We start from the raw sequence: 23,944 nt of genomic DNA, 5'->3' as shown, positions 1-23,944 counted from the left end.
CAAGGCTGTCGCCTCACAATTTCACTGCAATGATTAAAAGATTTTAGTGTTGCAGGAAGTGGCGGAAAAGGGAATGGAAACTGGCCGCGTTTACCCCCACGGGAATCCTGCTGTATTAAATGTCCAGGGATTTTTTATGAAAGGCTTTCTCTCTTTCAGAACATCATAGACATTCTCTTCCTTTTGCAGCTTTAAAGGGAAGCATCTAATTGGGCCCAGCTTTGAAAACATGGGGTTGGGAATCAGGATCTGCTTCCCTTCTTGCCAACGCATTACTGCATCCTGAGGCAGGAGACCTGAACCGAGGGGTACTTGCCAAACTGAGAGTGGACTGCGCTTTGGCAAAGGCTGAGAAGTGGCCACCATGGATGCCAAACAGCAAAATGAAAAACAAGCAGGAAAGTTGTGCAGAATATTAATGAGCAAAGGAAGGGGGCGGCGATGGTGCAGAGCCCTAAATCTCCATCCTGCTCCAAGCCTTGCGTCAAAACGACAAAATGTACATGATGGCTTTCTGGAGTTGGGGGAAAACTTGCCCAGGTTGTCCGTACAGCTGGAGTGGTAAACCTTGTGAAGATAGCGGCCAAGCCAGGTTTCAATGGAGGACCGAGATGGTCCACTGTTAGGAGGTGCAGAAACCATTCACCTTTTTTATCATGTCCGAAGCGATTTGAGAGCATACTGCAAGTTGATTCTGGTGTGAGAGAATTGGCTGTCTACAGAGTCGCTGCCCAGGGGACGCCTGGATGTGTTAGCTAGGAGGCTACTCTCATGTCCCCGCAAGCTAGAGCTGACAGATGGGAGCTCGCAAATTCGAACCAGCAATCTTCAGGTTAGCAACCCAACCTTCAGGTCAACAGTTCAGCTGGCACAAGGGTTTAACCCACTGCGCCACCAAGCTCTTACCATTCTCCTGAGACTGCATGAGATGGGCACAACTTCAGAGAAGTTCTAGATCGAGGACAAGGAGGCAGGTAGAGAATGGCATGAGATTTTGCAGCCCAACACTCAAGCTGCTCTTCCACACTGTTGTGCTTTATGAGTTAGACCAGGTTTACAATCAATCATAGCACTATGTAATACAACTGTTGTTTCTGGGTTTATGATAGAACCTAATTGGTTCTATCATAAAAACATGGGAAAAGTTTATTAAACTGCAAAAACTTGGTTTTTGCAAAACATCCTGCAGCACATTTTGGTGTAGTTTTTCAATGAATATATCATCGAGTCTCAACCAATTCAATATGTGTTGTCGAAGGTTGTCATGGCCGGAATGACTGGGTTGCTTTGAGTTTTCCGGGCTGTATGACCATGTTCCAGAAGCATTCTCTCCTGATGTTTCACCCACATCTATGGTAGGCATCCACAGAGGTTGTGAGGTCTGTTGGAAACAAGGCAATTGGGGTTTGTATATCTGTGGAATGCCCAGGGTGAGTGTGAATGTTGCAATTGTCCACCCTGATTAGCACTGAATGGCCACGCAGCTTCAAAGCCTGGCTGCTTCCTGCTTGGGGGAATCCTTTGTTGAGGGGTGTTAGCAGACCCTGATTATTTCATGTCTTGAATTATTTGAGAGCACAGAAATGCTGGACCTCTCTAACAACCACCATGTCAGACTACATAGAGAAGCCATTGAAATCCACAAGCATGTGGACAATTTCAACAGAAAGGAGGAAATTATGAAAATGAACAAAATATGACTGCCAGTATTTTTAAAAAACTCTAAAATCGGGACAATAAATAAAGAACAACACTCAGAAAACAGGGGAATTCCAGACAGGAAACAATCAGGGTAAGTTAACACCTCCCAACAGGCAGGAAGCAGCCAGGCTTTGAATCTGCAAGGCCATTAAATGCTAATCAAGGTGATCAATTGCAACATTCACACTCGCTTCCAAAAGACAAGAGCTCTTTCTCCCAACCTGGACTTTCCACAGATATATAAACCTCACTTGCCTAGTTTCCAACAGGCCTCACAACCTCTGAGGATGCCTGCCATAGACGTGGGCGAAACCTCAGGAGAGAATGCTTCTTAAACATGGCTATACAGCCTAGAAAACTCACAGCAACCCAGTGATTCTGGCCATGAAAGCCTTCAACAAAGCAATAATAATAATAATATAGCCTGAGAGGGAGACAAACCCAACCCTGAACATGTCTTGGGTGTCATTCTGTGGCACCTTTTCTCTTCCTAGCCTATACTAGTCACAGAGAATGAAGAAAGTTCAACTGCTTTGTGAGTAATTCTTGACAATACTAATGCCTTTCCTTTCATACTGTTGAGTCCCTTTCTCTTCTTTTATTACGGCAGCTGAAAAACACTTTTGTGGTCCAAAAGAGAGGAGGGGAATAAAAGAGACAGAAATCAGTATTCTTTAGATTACTTCAAAATCATTATTTCAGGCAAAAGCGATCACAAAGGAATACCTGAACTTACAGCGAGGCCAGAGATGAGATAGTTCCTGTGAGAATCTGTGCAGCCATAACAATAATGACTTTTTCCTGGAATAAAAAATGAGTACAACGTCCACCAAAATATATTAGGATAGAAAAAAATGCATATGTTCAGAGAAAACAGTTAGTCTTATGGGACCTTAGAGTGCTTGATCCTATAGGTGTGAGGGGTAGGTTAAATTCCAGCTTTCCACAGCACTATCTTCAGTGTCTTCATTCACAGCAGTCCAATTGCAGCTCGTCTTTTTGGATTGAAGGATAAACCAAAGAAAAACCTTCATCTGGAGCATCATCTTCTTATCTCAAAAGTTAGGTGCCATTCCTTTCCACTTTGGGGCAAAGTCACCACTTGGAGTACTTCCTGCAAGCAGAATCACGGTAGAACTGGAAAATGGTATCAGCAGCTCGCTGCGAAGCGGCAACACATTGCTGGAGCTGGAGGGATAAAGAAAGAAAGAAAGAAAGAAAGAAAGTGGGAGGTCAAAGAGAGATTCCCATTCTGGATGTTATAGGTTGTCTTCCTCATTGTTATTGGGTGCCTTCTCTGGTCTTTCAGAGTCCCAGAGCCACCATGCTGTGGTTTGAGGGTTGGATTATGGTTCTGGAGACCAGGGTCCAAATCCCTGCTCAGACATGGAAACCCACCTTGGGCAAGTCACACAGTCTCAGCCTCGGAGGAGGGCAAAGGCAACCCCTTCTGAAGCAATCTTATCTAGAAAACCCCCTTTAGTGTCACCACAGGTGGGAAATGCCTTAATTTGTATTGATAATACATATGCATTTAGGTTGCTGTGAGTTTTCCGGCCTGTATGGCCATGTTCCAGAAATATTCTCTCCTGATGTTTTGTCCACATCTATGGCAGAGGTTGTGAGGTCTGTTTGAAATTACGCAAGTGAGGCTTATAGGATAGAAAAATAAAGTTGTTGTTGTTATTATTATTATTATGACACAAAGACATAGTCTGACACAGCAAACGAGATCTATATGCTGGATTTCGAATAACAATTCAAACACTTCCCAAATGTTTAAGACTGTGTGATTTTTTTTAATTATTATTATTATTATTATTATTATTATTATTATTATTATTATTATTATTATTATGGGGCCCCTGGTGGTGGCGCAGTGTGTTAAAACGCTGAGCTGCTGAACTTGCAGACCGAAAGGTCCCAGGTTCAAATCCTGGGAGCGGAATGAGCGCCCGCTGTTAGCCCCAGCTTCTGCCAACCTAGCAGTTCGAAAACATGCCAATGTGAGTAGATAAATAGGTACCGCTCGGTGGGAAGGTAACGGCGCGCCATGCAGTCATGCCGGCCACATGACCTTGGAGGTGTTTACGGACAACGCTGGCTCTTCGGCTTAGAAATGGAGATGAGCACCAACCCCCAGAGTCGGTCACGACTGGACTTAATGTCAGGGGAAAACCTTTACCTTTTTTTATTGTTGTTGTTGTTGTTGTTGTTGTTGTTGTTGTTATTATTATTATTATTATTATTATTATTATTATTATTATTATATCTGTGGAATGTCCGGGGTGGGAGAAAGAACTCTTGTCTGCTTGAGGTAAGTGTGAATGTTGCAACTGGCCACCTTGATTGGCATTGGATGGCCTTGCAGCTTCAAAGCCTGGCTGCTTCCTGCCTGGGGGAATTCTTTGTTGGGAATAAATAAAGAACACCACTCAGAAAACAAGAGGAATTCCAGACATGAAACAATCTGGGGCAGCTAACACCTCCCAACAAAAGAGGCAAAAACAGTCAGGCTTTGAAGCTGCAAGACCATTCAGTGCTAATCAAGGTGGCCAATTGCAACATTCACACTTGCCTCAAGCAGACAAGAGTTATTTCTCCTACCCTGGATATTCCACAGATATATATGAACCCCACTTACCTAGTTTCCAACATACCTCACAACCTCTCAGGATGCCAGCCATGGATATGGGTGAAACGTCAGGAGAGAATGTTTCTGGAACGTGGCCAGACAGTCTGGAAAACTCACAGCAACCCAGTGATTTCGGCCATGAAAGCCTTCAACAACACATTAACCCCTTTGATAGTTTCACCACAGGTTGGAAAGGATTTAATTTGCATTGATAATACATACATATGCATTTAACTGATGTTATATGTCACATTACACTATGTAACAAAATTTGAACAAATTTCTGCTCCTGATTTGAAAGTGTTATTCCTCTTTAATTGTGCAGTACTTAACTTTGAAAGTATTTGTTATACTCCAGAAACTTCATTTTTGTGGCTGACACAAACTTATCTTGACTTGGTTGAGACTTTAGCAGATATTCATTGAAAAACTATAGCAAAATGTGCTGCAGGGTGTCCCGCAAACACAAAGTTTTGGCAGTTTAATAAACTTCTCCCATGTTTTTATGACAGAACCAATTAGGGAATTATATTTATAACCCAGGAACAATCATGTTACATAGTGTTATTTGTCATAGTTATGGTCATTATTATGGTGTCATGCAGAGTAAAGTTCTGGGCAGCATCCTCATCATCCCTTTTGCAGTCTTCAGTTCTGGAAGATTAAAGGAAGACATGTATAGACAGAAAAAGAAATTATGCCAGAAAAAGGACTCAAAGCATTGGGGAGGGGAGAGAGCGACACAGGGATAAAGCAATAAAAAGTTGTCCTCCAAAATAAAATGTGAGAAAGGCTCTACTGGCAGGGAGAAATTGGCCCGTTCCCTTGGGCCAATTAATTCCCAACGCTGCCTTTTCCTTTACTTTAGTGAAGAACTGAGGGGTGAAGAGTCACCACACTCCCTTGTTCGTTCCTTGTGTCTTAATTAGTCAATTTATATGCAAGGAGAAGCTATCCAACCCCCAAACACATCCCAGCACCTTGGGTCAGCTGTCAGGTCCGCTTAGGACTTCTGAACTCAATTAGCGTGGGCAGACGGCATAGAAAGGCGGCAGTGGCTGGTAACTGACTTACAAGCATAGTGGGCAAGGAAAGGCCGGTCCAGTTCCTTTGCTTGCCTCGGTCGGCTCCAGGCAAGTATAAACGGAGACTAAGAGCTACAGGCAGTCCCTGAGTTTCAAACATCCAACTCTGAGAAAACGGGAAGTGAGAGAAATCTACCCCTTGGAAGGGAAATAATAATAATCATCTCCATCTCCATCGCCATCACCATCTTTGTATTGCCAAAGACTTTCATGGCCAGAATCACTGGGTTGCTGTGAGTCTTTTGGGTTGTATGGCCATGTTCCAGAACATGGGACATGGCCATAAAGCCCGAAAAACTCACAGCAACTCAATAATAATGTTTATTTGTATTCCGCTTTATCTCCCTGGAGGGAGTACACATATAACGAAACATTCAATGCCTTTACACACAACGAACAACGACACACAATACACAGGTAAGGTACAGGCCTTCTCCTTTTCAACTCCGGTGTCTGGAGGCACTGCTCAATTTCTGACCATGGGGAGGTACTCTTGTTCCATTTTCCATGCCAAGGAGCCTGTTGTCCATAGACATCCCTGATATTTTTTGCCCGCATGTTTGCGTGGGGCACCCTTTTACCTTCTCACCAAGGCGGTACCTATTGATGTACTCGCATTGCATGCTTTCAAAGTGTTAGTTTGGCAGAAGTTAGGGTTGACAGTTGGGAGCTCACCCTGATTCGTGGCTTCAAGCTGCTAACCATCCAGTCAGCAGCCTTTCCTGCAGCTAGAGGTTTTCACTGCTGTGCTACCGTGGCCCCAAATCCACCCCTGAAAGAGTTATCATGGGGAAATGGTGTCTCCACTGAAGCTTTCTCACCAATCCTTGTTTGCATAACAAGCCAAACTTTTCAAAATCCAGTTATCACAGGGACAGCAAGTGAGGGGAAATCCTCTGAACAGAGGCACAGACAGCAAAACAAACACGACAGGGGTATTATCCCTTGTCTATACTATGCAAAACATATATATATATATATTTGGCTGGAGTTACACTTTAAAATGTACCTGTTCCAATTTACATACAAATTCAGCTTAAGAACAAACCTACAGAACCTATCTTGTTCATAACTTGCCTATATTGGGCATTTGTTCTGCCCTCCTTCTCTGGTCTTTCAACAGGCATAATGGGAACAGCAGCACTAATATGAGACCAAGATCCATCCCCACATCATTTTCATTCATCTCTCATTTTGGGTCATTAATAAAGTGCCTCTCTCAAACTGAAGACCACTTTGTGCATACCTTTGTCCCAGGGCAAATTCAGCACCAGCAGAATTTATAGTAAGAAAAGGCTGAAGCTCTATGTCAAGTCTTCTATCTACCCAGCAAGCTGATATACTTAGGCAAGGGCTCTATGTCATCGTTATGTGGCTTCATGTTGTTCCTGACCTATGGTGACCCTTATCACAGAGCTTTTCCTAGCATGATTTGTTCAGAAGAGCTTTGCCATTGCCTTCCTCTGATGATGAGTTTGTCGAAGGTGACCCAGTGTGTTTCAAGAGATTCAGAGCATGGTCTCCAGAATTGTAGTCCAACACTCAAGCATAATGCCTAGTGCAAATCCATACTCCCCAGCCTTGCAGAGACAGCACAAAGGATTTCACATGTATTCTAAAACCCTTCAAACTCTAAAATGCAAAACATTACAAATGGCAAGCATTTTGGATAAGGGAGGGGGGCTCAGACTGTAATTCAATGACTCAAGACCTTGGGATTACTGGATGCTCATCCATGGAGGATAAAACTTCTATACACAGTGGAGTGACTCACAGCAGTCTTCCCGAATACATCTGGAGTGTATCAAACTAAGAAAGGCTTATTTACATTTGGCCAGCTTCTCTGAAATCAGAGTGGCCAAAATATAGTCCTCTACACTTAGACTTCCAACATTTGGCTGGGGATGTTGGGAGTTACATCTGTAAGGACACACAATTCCCATCCCCGTAAACCCCAAACTTTGGCCCTCCAGATGTTTTGGACTTTAACTCCCACAATTTTTAACAGTGTTGCACCCCAGGTCTGGAAACCCCTATGACTACAGCATCACACAAGAGTCCAAAGTATAAACAGTTTATTGTAAAGACACACAAAAATATACAAAAAAAAAACAGGAATAAGGAAAAAAGATGTACAATCCAAAAGGGGTTATCAATAGATGATAGTCAGGCAGTAATCCAAATGTCTCGTGCAAATCCAAGATTAATATAGTCCAGGAATAGCCAGAATTCACAAGCACAGCATAATTCCACAAGCAAAGGTATACTTAGTAAAACTTGAGCAAGAATATAAAAACAAGAACATAGAAAACTTCCAGGATACTTAGATCCAAAACAAAGGCTTGCTTGAAACAAGAACCAGGGAACTCAGGCCTAGCTTCTCCCTTGGACGCTACATTGCCCGAACTAACTCTTAGGTAAACAACTTGCCAATTAATAGACACCCATGAAGTCATTTATTTTCCCATGTAAGCGCTCTGACTGGTGATGTCTACTTTCTGCTCTAATCTATAAACTCCAGGTGTTTTTCGCGGGTAGCCTTTCATATCACTTAGCTCTTTGCCCCACTCCTTATCTACTATTACAGTTTCTGGCTTCTCTAACTAACCTTGAAGTGATGCACTTTCTGAGTTGGGTTTTCCCCAGAGAGAAACATCATTTCTCTGATGGTTTAATCTTCCTCACTTTGTGCCCCAGGAAATCTCACAAGAAATCCCACAATTCTCTCTAAACCATCAGTGAACCCATCAGTCTCAGGCTGCACTACAACAGGTAGGCTGTTAGAAATTGTGGGAGTAGAAGTCCAAAGCACCTTGAAGGCCAAAGTTTGCCCATGCCTGCCCTAGAGCCTGACCATTACCCAGGATCCAACTGTTTGTTCTAAATCCCAACCTGATTTCAGCAGACTGTTTATTTTTTCGCAGTCCCTTTCTTAGCTACTCAAGAATCAGGCCAGATAATTATTTGCAGCTTTTTTCCCTTCTGGACTTACTTTTCAAATTCTTTGCCTTCTTGCCGAATTTAACTGCTAATTTATCAACCTCTCTCTCGGGCGGCCCCGCTTTGGCTTACAGGCCCCATGCGGATCTATGAGAAGCCCATTCATCCATTTTGCGTGACAGAACATCCCAGCTTCTGCAGATGTTATCCTATGAATGATCACCCAAGATGGGAAGAAAAGGCAGCTGCAATCTGGGCTGTTTGCAGGAAACACAGCTAGAGTAACATTCTCTCTTGGATTGTCATTCTTCTCTTTTAAGACTTAGGGATGCTCTCCGCTTTCTCTTTATGAAGTAGATTTAAAACTGCTGCAGGAGTCAACGAAGCAGAAAAATATATGGTCCAAGCTGCCAGAGGGTGAGGAATGGCCCAGAGGGAACTGTCCATTTCCAACTCCTGCAACTGGAAATAAAAGTATGTTTCCTTCCTATTTAGCTTGTCCAGTTTTGAGTCTGCCCCAGCCTGGTTAATATGCTGCTAGCGTTGCCGTGCTCTTGCAAGGAACGGAGGTAAATCATAATTATTTATTGTGTGTGCTCCCGCTGCCTGTTGCCTTCGCAAGAGAGCAAACTTTTCTCCTGGCAGGGGAGTCAACAGCAGCTGATGGATGCGGGCTGAGAGCTCCATTCATTACAACTCCCAGACTCCTGAGCCATTGCAGTGCGGCTCCCAGAAAAGATTTGCAGTGCCAGTGGTTATATGCCTAAGACGAGATCACTGTGGAGGAAGAGGGCAACCTGAGCACCTTTTATGCCCCATACGTTTGAGAATTTATTCCCAAACATAAGCCAAAAGGTTGGTATGCATTGCCAAGCACATCTCAGTACCAGAAAAGTACAGGGAAAGATTGCATCAGCGAGGCGACAAGCTATGGGCGCCTGCCTTGTATGTATATACAGTAGAGTCTCACTTATCCAAGCCTCGCTTATCCAAGCCTCTGGATAATCCAAGTCATTTTTGTAGTCAATGTTTTCAATATATCATGATATTTTGGTGCTAAAGTCATAAATACAGTAATTACAACATAACATTACTGCGTATTGAACTACTTTTTCTGTCAAATTTGTTGTATAACATGATGTTTTGGTGCTTAATTTGTAAAATCATAACCTAATTGGATGTTTAATAGGCTTTTCCTTAATCCCTCCTTATTATCCAAGATATTCGCTTATCCAAGCTTCTGCTGGCCCGTTTAGCTTGGATAAGTGAGACTCTACTGTATATAACTCATTCACAAAAACAGGCACAGTTATTTCTGCAGAGCTAATGACTACCAAAAATGAAGCGTGAGACTTTCAGATTCGGAAGAAAGTCCTGATTAGAGACTGGAAATACAGTATTTCAACCATATGCATGGTTTCGTTTATGCATGTCCAGCCAAATATGTCCTCTCTAGCCATGCTCTAGGTCTTTCAGCAATGGTATTCTTGAGCCAGACATCTTTCATTTCTATAGGGTTCATTATTACCTGCAGTTCCACGTGAAGGAATGTTTCCCTTAAGGATACGGGGCTTGTACCCTACTTTGTTAACAAACTACTCAATTGGAATTTTCTACAATGTAGAAGTTTGCCATTTTAATCATTAACAACCACCAACATTCATTTTGAACAATAATTGCCTGTTCTCATTAATTCCCAGCCGACTTCAGAGGATGTTTTTAATTTAGTTAATTCCCTAAAATTCTCCTAATTGTTGGAGGCTGACATTTTCTGGCAGAGATCCTATATCACTTCAGTGCAGCATAAATATTTGCCTGCAGACTTAACTTACACAATCTTTATAATGAATACCAACACAGCCTAATGTGTTTGCCTCCGCCAAAATGTTTCTTTTAAGATCTAGAAGGTTCCGAACAGTTGCGCAAGCGCAGGAGTTAACCCATATGTGCGTCTTTCACAGATTCCACAAAGAAGAAACAATATTTATTGTACTATATCGGTATTATATGTCCTTTAATGTGCTACTACATGGTCAGTGGTTGCACATACACAACTGTTTATATTTATTTATTTACTTCATTTATATCCTGCCCTTCTCAACCCTGAAGGGGATTCAGCGCGGCCTTACAAAATAGGCAGCAATTCAATGCCATAAATAAACACACAATAAAATAAACATTAACAATAAAACCAAAGACATTAAAATAGCACAATTTAAAACCAATTATTAAAATCACGCCATCCAGAATCATAATCCAAGGCCGTTTCATTTGTCATTTCACTATTCCTTATTCTCTTGTTGCACTAAAAAACTTGTTATCCAAAAGCTTGGTTCCATAACCACGTTTTTACTTTCTTCCTGAAGCTGAAGGTCAGGAGGGAGGGGGCTGCTCTAATTTCACTAGGGAGGGAGTTCCATACCCGAGGGGCCACCACTGAGAAGGCCCTGTGTCTTGTCCCCACCAGCTGTACCTGCAGACGAGGTGGGACTGAGAGCAGAGCCTCCACCGAAGATCGTAATCACTGTGGTGGATCATAGAAGGAGATACATTCAGACAGATAAGCTGGCCCGGAACTATTTAGGGCTTTGTAGGTTAATGCCAGCACTGTGTGAATTGTGCACGGTAGCAGACTGGCAGACAGTGGAGCTAAGGTAAGAAAGGGGGTTGTGTGCTCTCCAATGAGGAATCTGGCTGCCACCTGTTGACCACCTGAAGCTTCTGAACTGTCTTCAAAGGCAACCCCACATAGAGCGCGTTGCGGTAATATATTCTAGATGTAACAAGAGCATGGACTACTGTGGCCAAGCCTGGTTTCTCAAGGTACAGGCGCAATTGGCGCACAAGTTTTAATTGTGTAAAATCTCCCCTGGCCACCACTGAGATGTGGGATTCCAAGCTCAACGATGAATCCAGGATCACTCTCAAGCTGCGAACCTGTGTCTTCAGGGGGAGTGTAACCCTGTCCAACACAGGCTGTCACTCTATACCCTGTTCAGTCTTTCAACTGTCTGGATTCAATTTCAATTTGTTCGCCCTCATCCAGACCATCACAGCTGTCAAGCACCGATTCAGGACCTGAACAGCCTCCTTAGCAGCAGGTGGAAAGGAGTGATAGAGTTGAACATCATCTGTGTACAGGTGACATCGAACTCCAAAACTCCACATGATCTCCCCCAATGGCTTCATGTAGATGTTAAATAACATGGGGAACAGTACAGAACCCTGCGGGATCCCACAAGACAAAGGCTATGGAGCCAAGTAGTTGTCTCCCAACACCACCTTCTGAGAACCGCCCTCCAGGAAGGACTGGAGCCACTGCAAAACAGAGCCTCCAAGCCCCATTCCCATGAAGTGTCCCAGAAGGTTACTGTGGTCAATGGTATCGAAGGCCACTGAGAGGTCCAAGGGAACCAACAGGGACAGACCCCCCCTCCGGGTCCAGTTCTTGGTGTAAATCATCCACTAAGGCGACCAAGGCTGTTTTAGTTCCATGGCCTGGTCTAAAGCCACAGGCAAGAGGCCACTATAGCCTGTGCATTTCAGGGAATCCTTTCTTTGTACTAGTCTAAAGCCAGACTGTGCCAGATCCCGATAATCAGTTTCGTCTAAGAATCCCTGGAGCTGTGAGGCCACTACACGTTCCAGGACTTTGCCCAAAAAGGGGACATAGTCATGTTCGGTCTGATTTGCTGCGAGTTATATGCCACACGCATTCTAGTTAACTCTTCACACACTTCATCGCTGCCAGCTCCTCATTGAACCAAGGAGCTGATTTAGCTCAGCTATGTGGGAGGGGATGTTTAGGAGCAATTGTGTCAATTGCCCTAGGTATCTCCCTGTTCCAGAGAATGGCCAGAGCATCAACAGGATCACCTACTGAGGTGGCATGAAATTCCCCAAATGCCGTCAGGAATCTGTCCGGATTCATAAGCCTCCTGGTGCAGACCATTCTAATTGGTCCTCCACCCCTGCAGAGGTTAGAGGGTGCAGTAACAACAACAACTTTATTTTTATACCCCGCCTCTATCTCCCCAAAGGGGACTCAGGGCGGCTTACATGGGTTGAAGCCCGAATAAAAACAATAGCAATATAAAACACAACAATAGACAAAAGACATGCACAATTATAAAAATTTAAACATTAGCCAATAAAAACAATTGACAAGAACTAATAAAAACATGGATTAAAACTGAGAGGTTGTAAAAGTAGACTGGGTAAGGTGCACCATATAAATATTGTAAACACGAGGTGACTGATAAAGTGCTGCAAATTCTTGGAAGTGCAAATTGGGATGGGAATAGACCCTGTATCTATATCAAGTTGACAAAGTGTAAAAAGGTTCCCACTTGTTGAGAGTTGATACATAGTAAGCCTAAACCTGATCAGGGGATGGTTGGTCCATGGAAATGGAGTGATGGTCAGGTCCTCCACATCACCACCTTGTTATATCACAAGTAAAATCTGCCAGCCCTGACAAAAGCATACAGTCGAATACACAGACACTCACAAATGCACAAATGGGGGAATGAAGGAATAATACAAATATAGAACTAATGCAATGCAGTGGTAGACAAAATGAAATATGAACACCAATTCAATATGCTATAAAGCTGACTGTCCAGCTAGATGTGTGTTGTCCAAAATCACAAAAACCCACTGTTCATACTCTTATTTAATAATCCTTGTTTTCCAATGTTTTCGGTAAGTTTCCTTAATATTATTTTCTCTTCTAGTGTATTTTGGTGATGTGTATTTGTCCGTCAGCTTTATAGCATATTGAACTGGTATTTATATTTTCATCTAGATAATTTTGCCTACAGCTGCACTGCATTAGTTCTATATTTGTATTATTCTTTTCTTCCCCTGTTTGTGCATTTGTGCATGTCTGTGTATTTGACTGTATGCTTTTGGAAGTGCTGGCAGGTTTTTGTTGCTGTTGTTTTACATTGCAAAGCACCATAGATCCTGGTGTGACTATATCAATAAATAAATGATTATGATGATTTACTCTGCATGCACATTTACACCTGTTTATATACAGAAGAGAGTGCCAGCAAATATTTCCCAGCTCTGCTCTTGATATATAAAGCATGTCTCCCCATCCTAGATGTATGGGAGGTGAGTTGATTACTTAGAGGTAAAGGATAACAACGAATGGAGTTGTGATCCATCATATTGGCTCGTGTTCAGAGAGAGAGAAAGAATATCATGTGCGTGGAAAACATCAAGAAATCGTGATCTTGCTGAAAAGAGAATGCTGGGCAAGTTAGCACTTTGATCTGACTCACCAGGGTGTCTCTTATGTTACTATTCAAGCTCCAAGATGAAAACAGTCACAAAAAGAATGTGGGAAAATGTATTAAAGTACATAAATTTATTGAAAACCTACACACACAGATAGATACCTACATAAAAACCATCCATCACTCAAGGAAAAAAAGAAGCACAACTAAAGCGCTAGCAGACTGCGCAAAAAATCTGCAAACCTCACCTCCTCCATGGTGAACTGAAACGCCCAAACTGGGCTCTGGAGGCCAATGGAGACTCCACTGCAGACATCAGAAGAGCTGCAAGGCCAAGAACAAACCATGAGAGTAAAGACAAAGATCCTCCCAGAGGAAAAGTGTTCTTAACGTACATCAAGGAAACCACTGACCACAAGAGGAAGTTGATGAAGAAACACAACCTACAAACTATCTACAGACCCACTAAGAAAATCCAACAAATGCTACATTCAGCAAAGGACAAGAGAGACCCTCTCACCTCTGCAGGAGTCTAGCGTATACCATGCAGCTGTGGACAAGTCTACAGAAGGACCACCAAACACAGGATTGCCCAGACACGAATCAAGGAACATGAAAGGCACTGCAGACTAAGTCAACAAGAGAAGTCAGCCATAGCAGAGCACCTGATGAACCAACCTGGACACAGCATATTATTTGGGAACACAGAAATGCTGGACCACTCAAACAACCACCATGTCAGACTCCACAGAGAAGCCATTGAAATCCACAAGCATGTGGACAATTTCAAAAGGAGGAAACCATGGAAATGAACAAAATCTGGCTAACAGTATTTAAAAACTCTAGAATCAGGACAGTAAATAAAGAACAATACTCAGAAAACATGGGAATTCCAGACAGGAAACAATCAGGGCCAGTTAACACCTCCCAAAAAAGAATTCCCTCGGGCAGGAAGCAGGCCGACTTTGAAGCTGCAAGGCCATTCAATGCTAATCAAGGTGTCCAATTGCAACATTCACATTTACCTCCAATAGACAAGAGTTCTTTCTCCCACCTTGGACATCATTTCACAGATATATAAACCCCACTTGCCTAGTTTCCAACAGACCTCACAGCCCCTGAGGATGCCTGCCATAGATGTGAGTGAAACATCAGGAGAATGTTTCCAGAACATGGCCATACAGCCCGGAAAACTCACAGCAACCCCGTGTATTAAAGTAGTTGTGCATTTGTACAACTTATTGCCTGGAGAGTAACGTGGTACAATGCTTTAAGGGTTAGGATATGACTCCGCAGACTAGGATTCGGATCCCTGCTGTGCCATGGAAACCCACTGGGTGACTTCAGACAAGTCACATTCTCTCAGCCTCAGAGGAATGCAAGTACAAACCTCCTCTGAACAAATCTTGCTTAGAAAACTCATGATACCGTTGCCATCATCGGGAAATGACCTTTAAAAAAAATTGTGTCAGAAGAGACTTCGGAACATACTGCAAGTCGCTTCTGGTGTGAGAATTAGCCGTCTACAATGATGTCCAGGAGACGCCCAAATGTGTTACCATCTTGCTGGGAGGCTTCTCTCCTGTCTCCGTAAGCTAGAGCTAACAGACGGTATCTCACTCCCTCTTGCAGATTCCAACTGGTCAGCACACGAAAACTGAAGTTGCTATCCATGAGACTTTTGAATGGAGGAATGATAACCCTAGTAATTTCTGAAAAAATGCACTCCACTCCAGACAATAGGGATAATGGAAATTGTCATGGAGATAATGGAAATTATGATGGGGATCATGGAGTTTGCAATCACATCATTCTGGAGGAGGCTGGGTTGGAGGAAGGTTGCGAAAGCTCTCACGGAAGGAGGAGCCTTGCATCGATTTCCTCCACTCTTGTTGTCTTTCTCTTTTTTCCTCTCTCTTAGAAATTCTAAACTCATTAGAATTCACCCCAAACAAAAGCAGTTTTCCCCGGTCCTCCTGACAGAAACACTTGTCTAATTAATGGCGCCTGTCTGCCACCTCCATTCAATAGCGCATTAGTGTTCATAATTGTTCCTTTACAGCGGGACGGGCTCAGTGTTCCAAGCCATTTGCGCATTTGCGATAATGAGAAACGACTCCGCAGCCTTTGGTCGGAATACTAAGAGGCCTTTTGCAAACGGTGGTACCGAGGAGAGAAAAAGACTTTCGTCACATACGCACACATTTTTCAAATCCTTTGCAGACCTGAAACAGCTACCTGTATCTCTCTTTCTGTCCCCAATTAACTGATTCTCTTCTCCCTGCCACCGAAAACAAACGAGAGGTGATGGATGGGGTGGGACATCAACTGGGATGTATTCAATAAACGTGGCTGGTGGAAGTCTTCCCAAGCCTCCCACCAAAACAGGCTGTCAGGAGTAATTTCGGGAGGATAGAATTGTCTCGTAATATGCAACGCTTTGGGAACTGAAGGCAGGCTTGATGTCAATGGGCTCAATCTGGGCACAAGGCTGGTGGGAATCGGCACTTGGAAGCAATTCCTCTCAACAACACAAAAGAAGAAGAGACAAGAGAGGTTCAGACACAATGAAGAGCAGAATAGAGCTTTGGACTGTGCGAATATATTAACTGCTGTTGATTGACCAAGGTCAATCTCTCTGAAACACCACCAGTATTCAAATTTGGGCATATTGGGTACGTGTCCCAAGTTTGGGCCAGATCCATTGTTGGTGGCATCAAGAGTGCTCTTTGATTGCAGGTGAACTATAAATCCCAGTACCTACAATTCCCAAATGTCAAGAATATATTAACTGCCGTTGATTGACCAAGGTCAATCTCTCTGAAACACCGCCAGTATTCAAATTTGGGCATATCGGGTACGTGTCCCAAGTTTGGGCCAGATCCATTGTTGGTGACATCAAGAGTGCTCTTTGATTGCTGGTGAACTATAAATCCCAGTACCTACAATTCCCAAATGTCAAGGCGAATTCCCCCCAAATCTCTCCAGTATGTTCTGTTGGTCATGGGGGTTCTGTGTGCCAAATGTGGTCCTGTTCCATTGTCAATGGGCGTCACTGTGCTGTGTTTTTGATGTAGGGTGAACTACAACTTCCATCATGTTGAGTCAATCTCCCCAACGATTCCAATATGTTTAGTTACTGCTCACTTCTGGTCTGCTTGTTATGCAGACAAAGTTGAAAAGAGTAGGAAAGGGTTAAGGGAGAGGCAATGGGTGGGATCATGCAAATTCCACACCAATGGAGGGAGTATGGAACCCTGGGAGGTGGAGGAAAAACAGGAAATCTAGGAAGAAATTGTCCCCGTATGAAAGCCTTCACTTGGATGGGAAGCAGTATGGTGTCATGTTCATGGCGCTCACTATAACCTGAAATGTCACTGGAGGGAGTGCTTTCGGTGGCTCCTTAGCACTGTGGGTTATAGTTGTTTGTGGAGGCAGAAGCCTCCACCATATATACACATACAGATTTTCACTTTTATTATGTGTATAGATAAGTATGGAACTAACACTTTGATTATTCATGAGTAATCCCAGGACTTTTCTGGCTGTAGGGAGAGATAAATACTAGTGGTGTGCATTTGTATGGAATCACTGTTCGTTTTGTTTAGTTTCATTCATTTTGTATCGGTTTTGTATTTGTCCCCGTTTCCGAAAACGGGGCGCCTATACAAATAGAATTTTCATCTTGCTTACGAAAAAACCAAAAATTTTCAGACCACTGAAATGGGAGGGCTTCCGAGGCTCCCCCCCCCCCCCCCCGGGGCTCGGTTTTTGGGCTAGAAGCATTAAAATCACCACTTATGGAGCGCATTTTAACCCCTTTTAGCCCATCAAGTTTTTAAATGTTTGTGTCTTCCCCAGAGTATTATTGTTATTAATAATATTATTATTATTAACACCCATTGGCACACATCAGCTGTCATGGGGAAGCAGACCTCTCTCAGACCCAGCTTAGGGTCCCAGAGTAACTACTGTTATTAATATTAATATTATTATTAACTCCCATTGGCACACATCCACTGTCATGGGGAAGCAGACCTCTCTCAGACCCAGCTTAGGGTCCCAGAATAACTATTGTTACTAATATTAATATTACTAACGCTCATTGGCACACATCAGCTGCCATGGGGAAGCGGACCTCTCTCAGACCCAGCTTAGGGTCCCAGAATAACTATTTTTATTAATATTCATATTATTATTAACGCCCATTGGCACACATCAGCTGCCATGGGGAAGCAGACCTCTCTCAGACCCAGCTTAGGGTCCCAGAATAACTATTGTTACTAATATTAATATTATTATTAACACTCATTGGTACCCATCAGCTGTCATGGGAAAGCAGCCCTCTGTCAGTACCTGCTTATTGTTACACAGCCCAAAATGAAAGGAAAACAAAAGCAAGCACGGTGACTCTTTCGTGTTGCCTTTTGTTTTGTCCAAAAATTGCATCTTTCGTTTCGTGCATCTGAATGGATGATTCTAAACAAACAGACAAATGAAACAGATGAAACAAATACCACACACATCACTAATAAATACTCTAAATCAACAGAGTTAAGCTTCCTTAGCTAGCTCAGCCTTCTTTTCATTTGCCACTTGGAACAAACTAATAGCTACAAATATCTAAGCATTACATTTTCATCATCTGGTGCTTGGTCTAACCATATCACTCATAGTATACAAAGAGCAGAGGTGGTCCACCCGACAGACGAGGGAGGCATTTCCCTGTGGCGCCACTATCCCGGAGGGCGCCCCCGAGCCAGTTATTCCCGCCACGGCCTGGTCCTTCCCGGGGCCGCATGGGGCCGTGGCGGGAAGGACAACGGCGTGCGGCCCCGCCCACCACGTCGCGTGGCTCTGCCCACCACGCCGCACGACATGGTGGGCGGAGCCACGTGGCGTGGTGGGCGGAGCCACGTGACGTGGTTTGGGGAGGGGGGCGCAAAAATTCGGGGGGGGGGGGGGAATTCTCTGTCTACCCCTAAAAATTGTCTAGGTACGGCTCTGACAAAGAGCAACAAAAGCAGCAGGTTCCATTTACAAACTGTACCATCATAGATACCCAGGCACAATCAGACCTTCCCTGGAAGTCTTTAAGAAAAATATAATGCCAACACTTATATTTGGGGCCGAAATTTGGGGGCACACCAATTTGGCCAAGATCGAAACCTTCCAAGTTAAGCAGCTTCGCATTCTCCTGGGCCTTTCCAGAACAACGCTAATGGCTGCGGTAAGGGCAAAGCTAGGAATGCTCCCAGTAAAAGCTCAAATTTTAATGAGAAAATTCAATTACTGGTCAAAGGTAAATCGGATGAATTCCAGTAGACTTCCTCGCCTATGTTTAGAGGATCAAGACCAGCGTGCCCACAAGTCATCATGGGTAATGGCCTTAAACAATGAGATGGCTAAAATTGGCTTTCCTTTACCATTTTTGAATGATCTAGGAGCTAGGGCAAAACAAGTGCTCATGCAACGCACTCATGATATCTATGCTCAATTGGACCTAGCAGGTATAGGTAGGTCTTCTGTCACAAAGTTTTCAGCCTCCCACAAAATGAATATTCATTTAGAACACTATTTGTAGATTTACGGATTTTAATCATATGTTTTATATTTTTATATTGTTTTAATTGGATTTTCATTGCTGTTTTAATTATGTGTAGGCATCGAATTGTTGCCAATTTTGTACGCTGCCCTGAGTCCCTTCGGGTGAGAAGGGCGGGATATAAATGTTGGAAATAAATAAATAAATAAATAATTTGACTATTCCAGTTCCGTTACCCTTAAGAAGAATATATACCAGGGCCAGGTTTGAACAACTCAGTATTATCATGCAAACTGGTTGCTACTGTAACATCCCAAGAAATGAGAGATTTTGTGTCTGGGGAGAACAAATAGTGGAAGATATCGAACATTTTTTGATTGACTGCCCAGCATATGCTGAACTTCGACACAGATATAGCCTATCTAATTTTAGGTCCCCCAACAGAAATGATTTTCTGACAGTCCTCTTGCAAGGACAAGAAAGATCCACCATAATCAGAGTAAGCCTTTTTATCCTGAAAACTATCAAGAAAAAAGCACATTTCCTGAAAGAAGAATCAGGAAAATACGATTTTGACGGCAAACAGAAGATCAGCTGCTATCCTTTTTGCCTTGTTTTTATTTATGTTGCACTTTGAAATGGTCATATGACTGGTCAAACAAATAAATTATTATTATTATCATCACCATCATCATCATCATCATCATCGTTATCATCATTTGCCATTCATTTGCAAGGATTGTGCCTTTACTGCTCTTCATTCTCATGCCTATGTCTCTCCTTCTTGCTAGGAAAACCTCCTCAAAACAAATATCCCATGACCCTAAAACCAATTTTAATAGCCACTAAGATATGGAAGGTTGATCCCAGGACATCATGTGATGTTTAATCTGAGATATTTCATCCATGCCTCTGTTTCCATGATAACCAACGCCTGATGTCACTTATCTCACCACATAGTAAGGCAAGACAAGGCAAATCCAAACAAACCTATCTTCATGTGAATATTCACTCACAATTGTGGCTGGGGAAAACGGGAAGTGCCACCCAATAAGAGGGGAAAAAAAGATTAACATACCGTAGATATTTTTAAAACAATAATGAGATTCTTGAGTTTTTGAGAGCTTGAATCAGACCACAAACATATAGGTTCTCTTCTATACATTTTTCAAAAACTCTTTTGCGCTATTGCTTTGTTTCTCTCACAGACATATTTTTATACCAGCAAAAAAGGCTATTTTAGAAAGGAGTTCAGAAGCAGATTGTCTCATGCATGTCAAGAGAAGGATCCAGTCGAAACGTTAGCCATTTTGTGCCGCTGTGAAACCTATAAATATTTCAAAAAGGTCTATGCTAAAGTAGTCCCAAATTGCCTATATTATGATAATCCAGCAGACATATACTTCTCTGCACATTCTGCATAATTTATCTCACTTCTGTTAACCAGAACGAGGTGGAAAGGACTAATGCCAGACAGTAAATCCTTGCTCCACTCATTGAAAATCTGAAATATCTATATATATATATATCCGAAGGCTAATTTTGTAACTGAAGGGAATGGAAATCCTTTAAAAACAAAAACCAAACACCTGAAATTCACAGAAGAGTAAATGACGGCATCCTGCACCAAATACCATGTTTTGCACTGCACAATCACAGCATATTCACAGCGCTGCTCAGTGTTATCACCAAAAGTACAAAATCTGGAATGGGAGTTATCTCCCAAGGCTGAGTTTAGTATATCTGACACCTGCAGCAAAAATCCGATAAGGCTTTGCGATACGGTCAATGTGGGCTATAAAGTCTATGGAAAGCAAAAGATGGAAAAAAAAAAAAAACAATCTGAGGCTTGAGTCCTGGAAATTTTATCAGAGGCCTGAAATAACTCTGTTGCATGGCATTTCATTTTTCTGGCTTTAGTATCTGAAATTGTAAATTGTTGTGGTCACCCCACCAGAAAAGTGGCAGGGAAAACTTCTTAAAAATAGGGATCCAAACCATTGTGTAATGATTTGAGCACTGTATGTGAATTCTGGAGATCTGGAGTCAAATCCCTGCTCATCTGTGAACTACACTGGTGACCTTGGGCAAGTCACACTCTCCCAGCCTCATAGGGAGCCAAAAACAAACATCTAAACAAATCTTGCCAAGAAAACCCTGTGCTGGGGTTGGAAACCTCCGGTACTTCAAGGCACACAACAAGAACAAGAACAAGAACAACAACAAATGCTATATTCCACAAGAACAAACTGGTAAAAAATGAGGAAAACCACCTCTTGATTATTCTTTGCCTAAAAAAGCCCTACAAAAACCATGGAAACGCCATAAGTCAACCGGTGACTTGAAGGCACATACAAATACAGTAGTCTCTCGCTTATCCAACCTTTATTCATCCAAAATTCTGTATTATCCAACACAATCTGCCTTTTAGTAGTCAATGTTTAGGCCCGGGGCTGTGGCGCAGGCGGGAGAGCAAACCAGTTGCAATTAACTGCAATGAATCACTGACCAGGAGGTCATAAGTTCGAGGCCCGCTCGGAGCCAAGTTTGTCTTGTCTTTGTTCTATGTTAAAAGGCATTGAATGTTTGCCTATATGTGTAATGTGATCCGCCCTGAGTCCCCTTCGGGGTGAGAAGGGCGGAATATAAATGCTGTAAATAATAAATAAATAAATAAATGTTTATGTACTCAATGTTTTCAATACATTTACGATGTGTTTGTGCTAAATTCGTAAATACAGTAATTACTACATAACGTTGCCGCGTATTGAACTGCTTTTTATGTAGATTTGTTGTAAAACATAATGTTTTGGTGCTTAATTTGTAAAATCGTAATTTAACTTAACTTTTTCTTAATCCCACCTTATTATCCAACATTTTCGCTTATCTAATGTTCTGCCGGCCTGTTTATGCTGGATAAGCGAGACTCTACTGTACATATAAATACACACACAAAGACACAAGCAACCAGGCTTTGAAGCTGCAAGTCCATTCAATGCTAATCAAGGTGACCAATTGCAACATTCACACTTGCCTCAAACAGACAAGAGTTCTTTCTCCCACCCTGGACATTATTCTACAAATATATAAATCCCACATGCCTAGTTTCCAACAGATCTCACAATCTCTGAGGATGCCTGCCATAGATGTGGATGAAATGTCAGGAGAGAATGCTTCAGGAACATGGCCATACAGCCCAGAAAACTCACAGCAACCCAGCTGAGCCAAGCTTACCTGTTCCACCGAACATGTTCCCTTCATGCTGGACATGAGCACTTTCTTCTCAATGCTGTCAATGGCAAATGTCAAAACTGTCTGAGCTTCCTATAGGAAACAAAGAGAATCTGATAAATCAACACAATTAAGACCCAAAGACCATAATCTGCAAACCTGGAGGTGGTGAGATGGTTTTACAAGAAAGATGAAGTGAGAAGACGAAGAAGAAGTGAGCTTGTTTTCTGCAGCTCCACAGAGACCAGAGCAAATGACAAGAAAAGAGACATCACCTGAACATTAGGAAGAACTGTTTCACAATTCAACAATGGAACATGTTACCTTGGAGAGTGGTGACCTTTTCTTCTTTAGATGACTATCTCTCAGGAGTGTTTTAGGGTTGGACTAGAGTTGGTCCTTGTGGTCCCTTCTAACTCTGATTCCATACAAACAATGCTACCCATTCTTCTTGCCCAGCTCCGAGGATGGTATATGCAAAGGACTACATTCTACCATTTGGATCCACTTGCTTAGATCAATGCTAGGGGGTCGACCACAGCTAGATATGCATATCCCACTTCTCCAGCTTCATGCAAACCATCTTGCAAGCTACCGAGCACAATTCAAGGTGCTGGCTTTGGCCTATAAAGCTCTAAACAGTTCCGGCCCAGCTTACTTCTCTGAACGTATCTCCTGCTATGACCCACCTCGTAGTCTAAGATCTTTGGGGGAGGCCCTGCTCTCGATCCCACCACCTTCACAAGTGCGACTGGTGGGGACGAGAGACAGGGCCTTCTCAGTGGTGGGCCCCCGTCTGTGGAACGCCCTCTCTGAGATCAAGCAGGCTCCTTCTCTCCTATCCTTCCATAAAAAAAACCTCAAAACTTGGCTATGGGATCAGGCCTGTGAGCAATAGAAGCAGCATTAACTGTAAAATGAAATTAGGATGAATAATGGACATACCTGGAGTATGATTTGAAATGCGCCCTTGAATGTATACTTATATGGATGTTTTAACTAATACTGGAGCCCCGGTGGCAAAGTGTGTTAAAGCTCTGAGCTGCTGAACTTGCGGACTGAAAGGTACCAGGTTCAAATCCCAGGAGCGGAATGAGTGCCCGTTGTTAGCCCCAGCTCCTGCCAACCTAGCAGTTCAAAAACATGCAAATGTGAGTAGATCAATAGGTACCGCTTCGGCGGGAAGGTAATGGCATTCCATGCAGTCATGCTGGTCACATGACCTTTGAGGTGTCTACAGACAATGCTGGCTCTTCGGCTTAGAAATGGAGATGAGCACCAACCCCAGAGTCAGACATGACTGGATCTAACGTCAGGGGAAACCTTTACCTTACCTTTAACTAATGCTATCTATTTTAATTGTAATTGTTTTTATATATTATGTTTTATATTGGTTTGTTTAGCATCTGTAATGATGTATGAGTTTTGTATTCATGTTTGTTGTGTTTAACTATGTGCTTGTGGTTTGGTTGGGTAGGTGTGAGACAGCGGCAGCCATTTAGTGGCTCTCCTCTGAGGCAGTTGCCATGGAGATGTGGGCGGAGCCATCTGCCGAGGGGAG

General features: G+C 42.8%; 1 protein-coding gene across 1 annotated transcript in view; it reads right to left on the bottom strand.

Moving 5' to 3' along the window:
• Positions 1-2,371: 2,371 nt before the first annotated feature.
• Positions 2,372-23,944, bottom strand: part of exosc5 (exosome component 5) — a 45,991-nt gene continuing 24,418 nt past the window's right edge. Inside the window, exons 5-6 of the mRNA XM_003222852.4 lie at positions 22,387-22,476; positions 2,372-2,889 (exon numbers count right to left, since the gene is read on the bottom strand). Of these exons, the coding sequence (XP_003222900.3) occupies positions 2,797-2,889; positions 22,387-22,476 (183 nt within the window). The 3' untranslated portion in view covers positions 2,372-2,796. The remainder of the gene's footprint in view (positions 2,890-22,386; positions 22,477-23,944) is intronic.

This window comes from Anolis carolinensis, unplaced genomic scaffold (assembly GCF_035594765.1).
Source record: "Anolis carolinensis isolate JA03-04 unplaced genomic scaffold, rAnoCar3.1.pri scaffold_10, whole genome shotgun sequence".
In the NCBI taxonomy this organism is placed as follows: Eukaryota; Metazoa; Chordata; class Lepidosauria; order Squamata; family Dactyloidae; genus Anolis; species Anolis carolinensis.
This window is presented reverse-complemented; position numbering and strand designations above follow the sequence as displayed.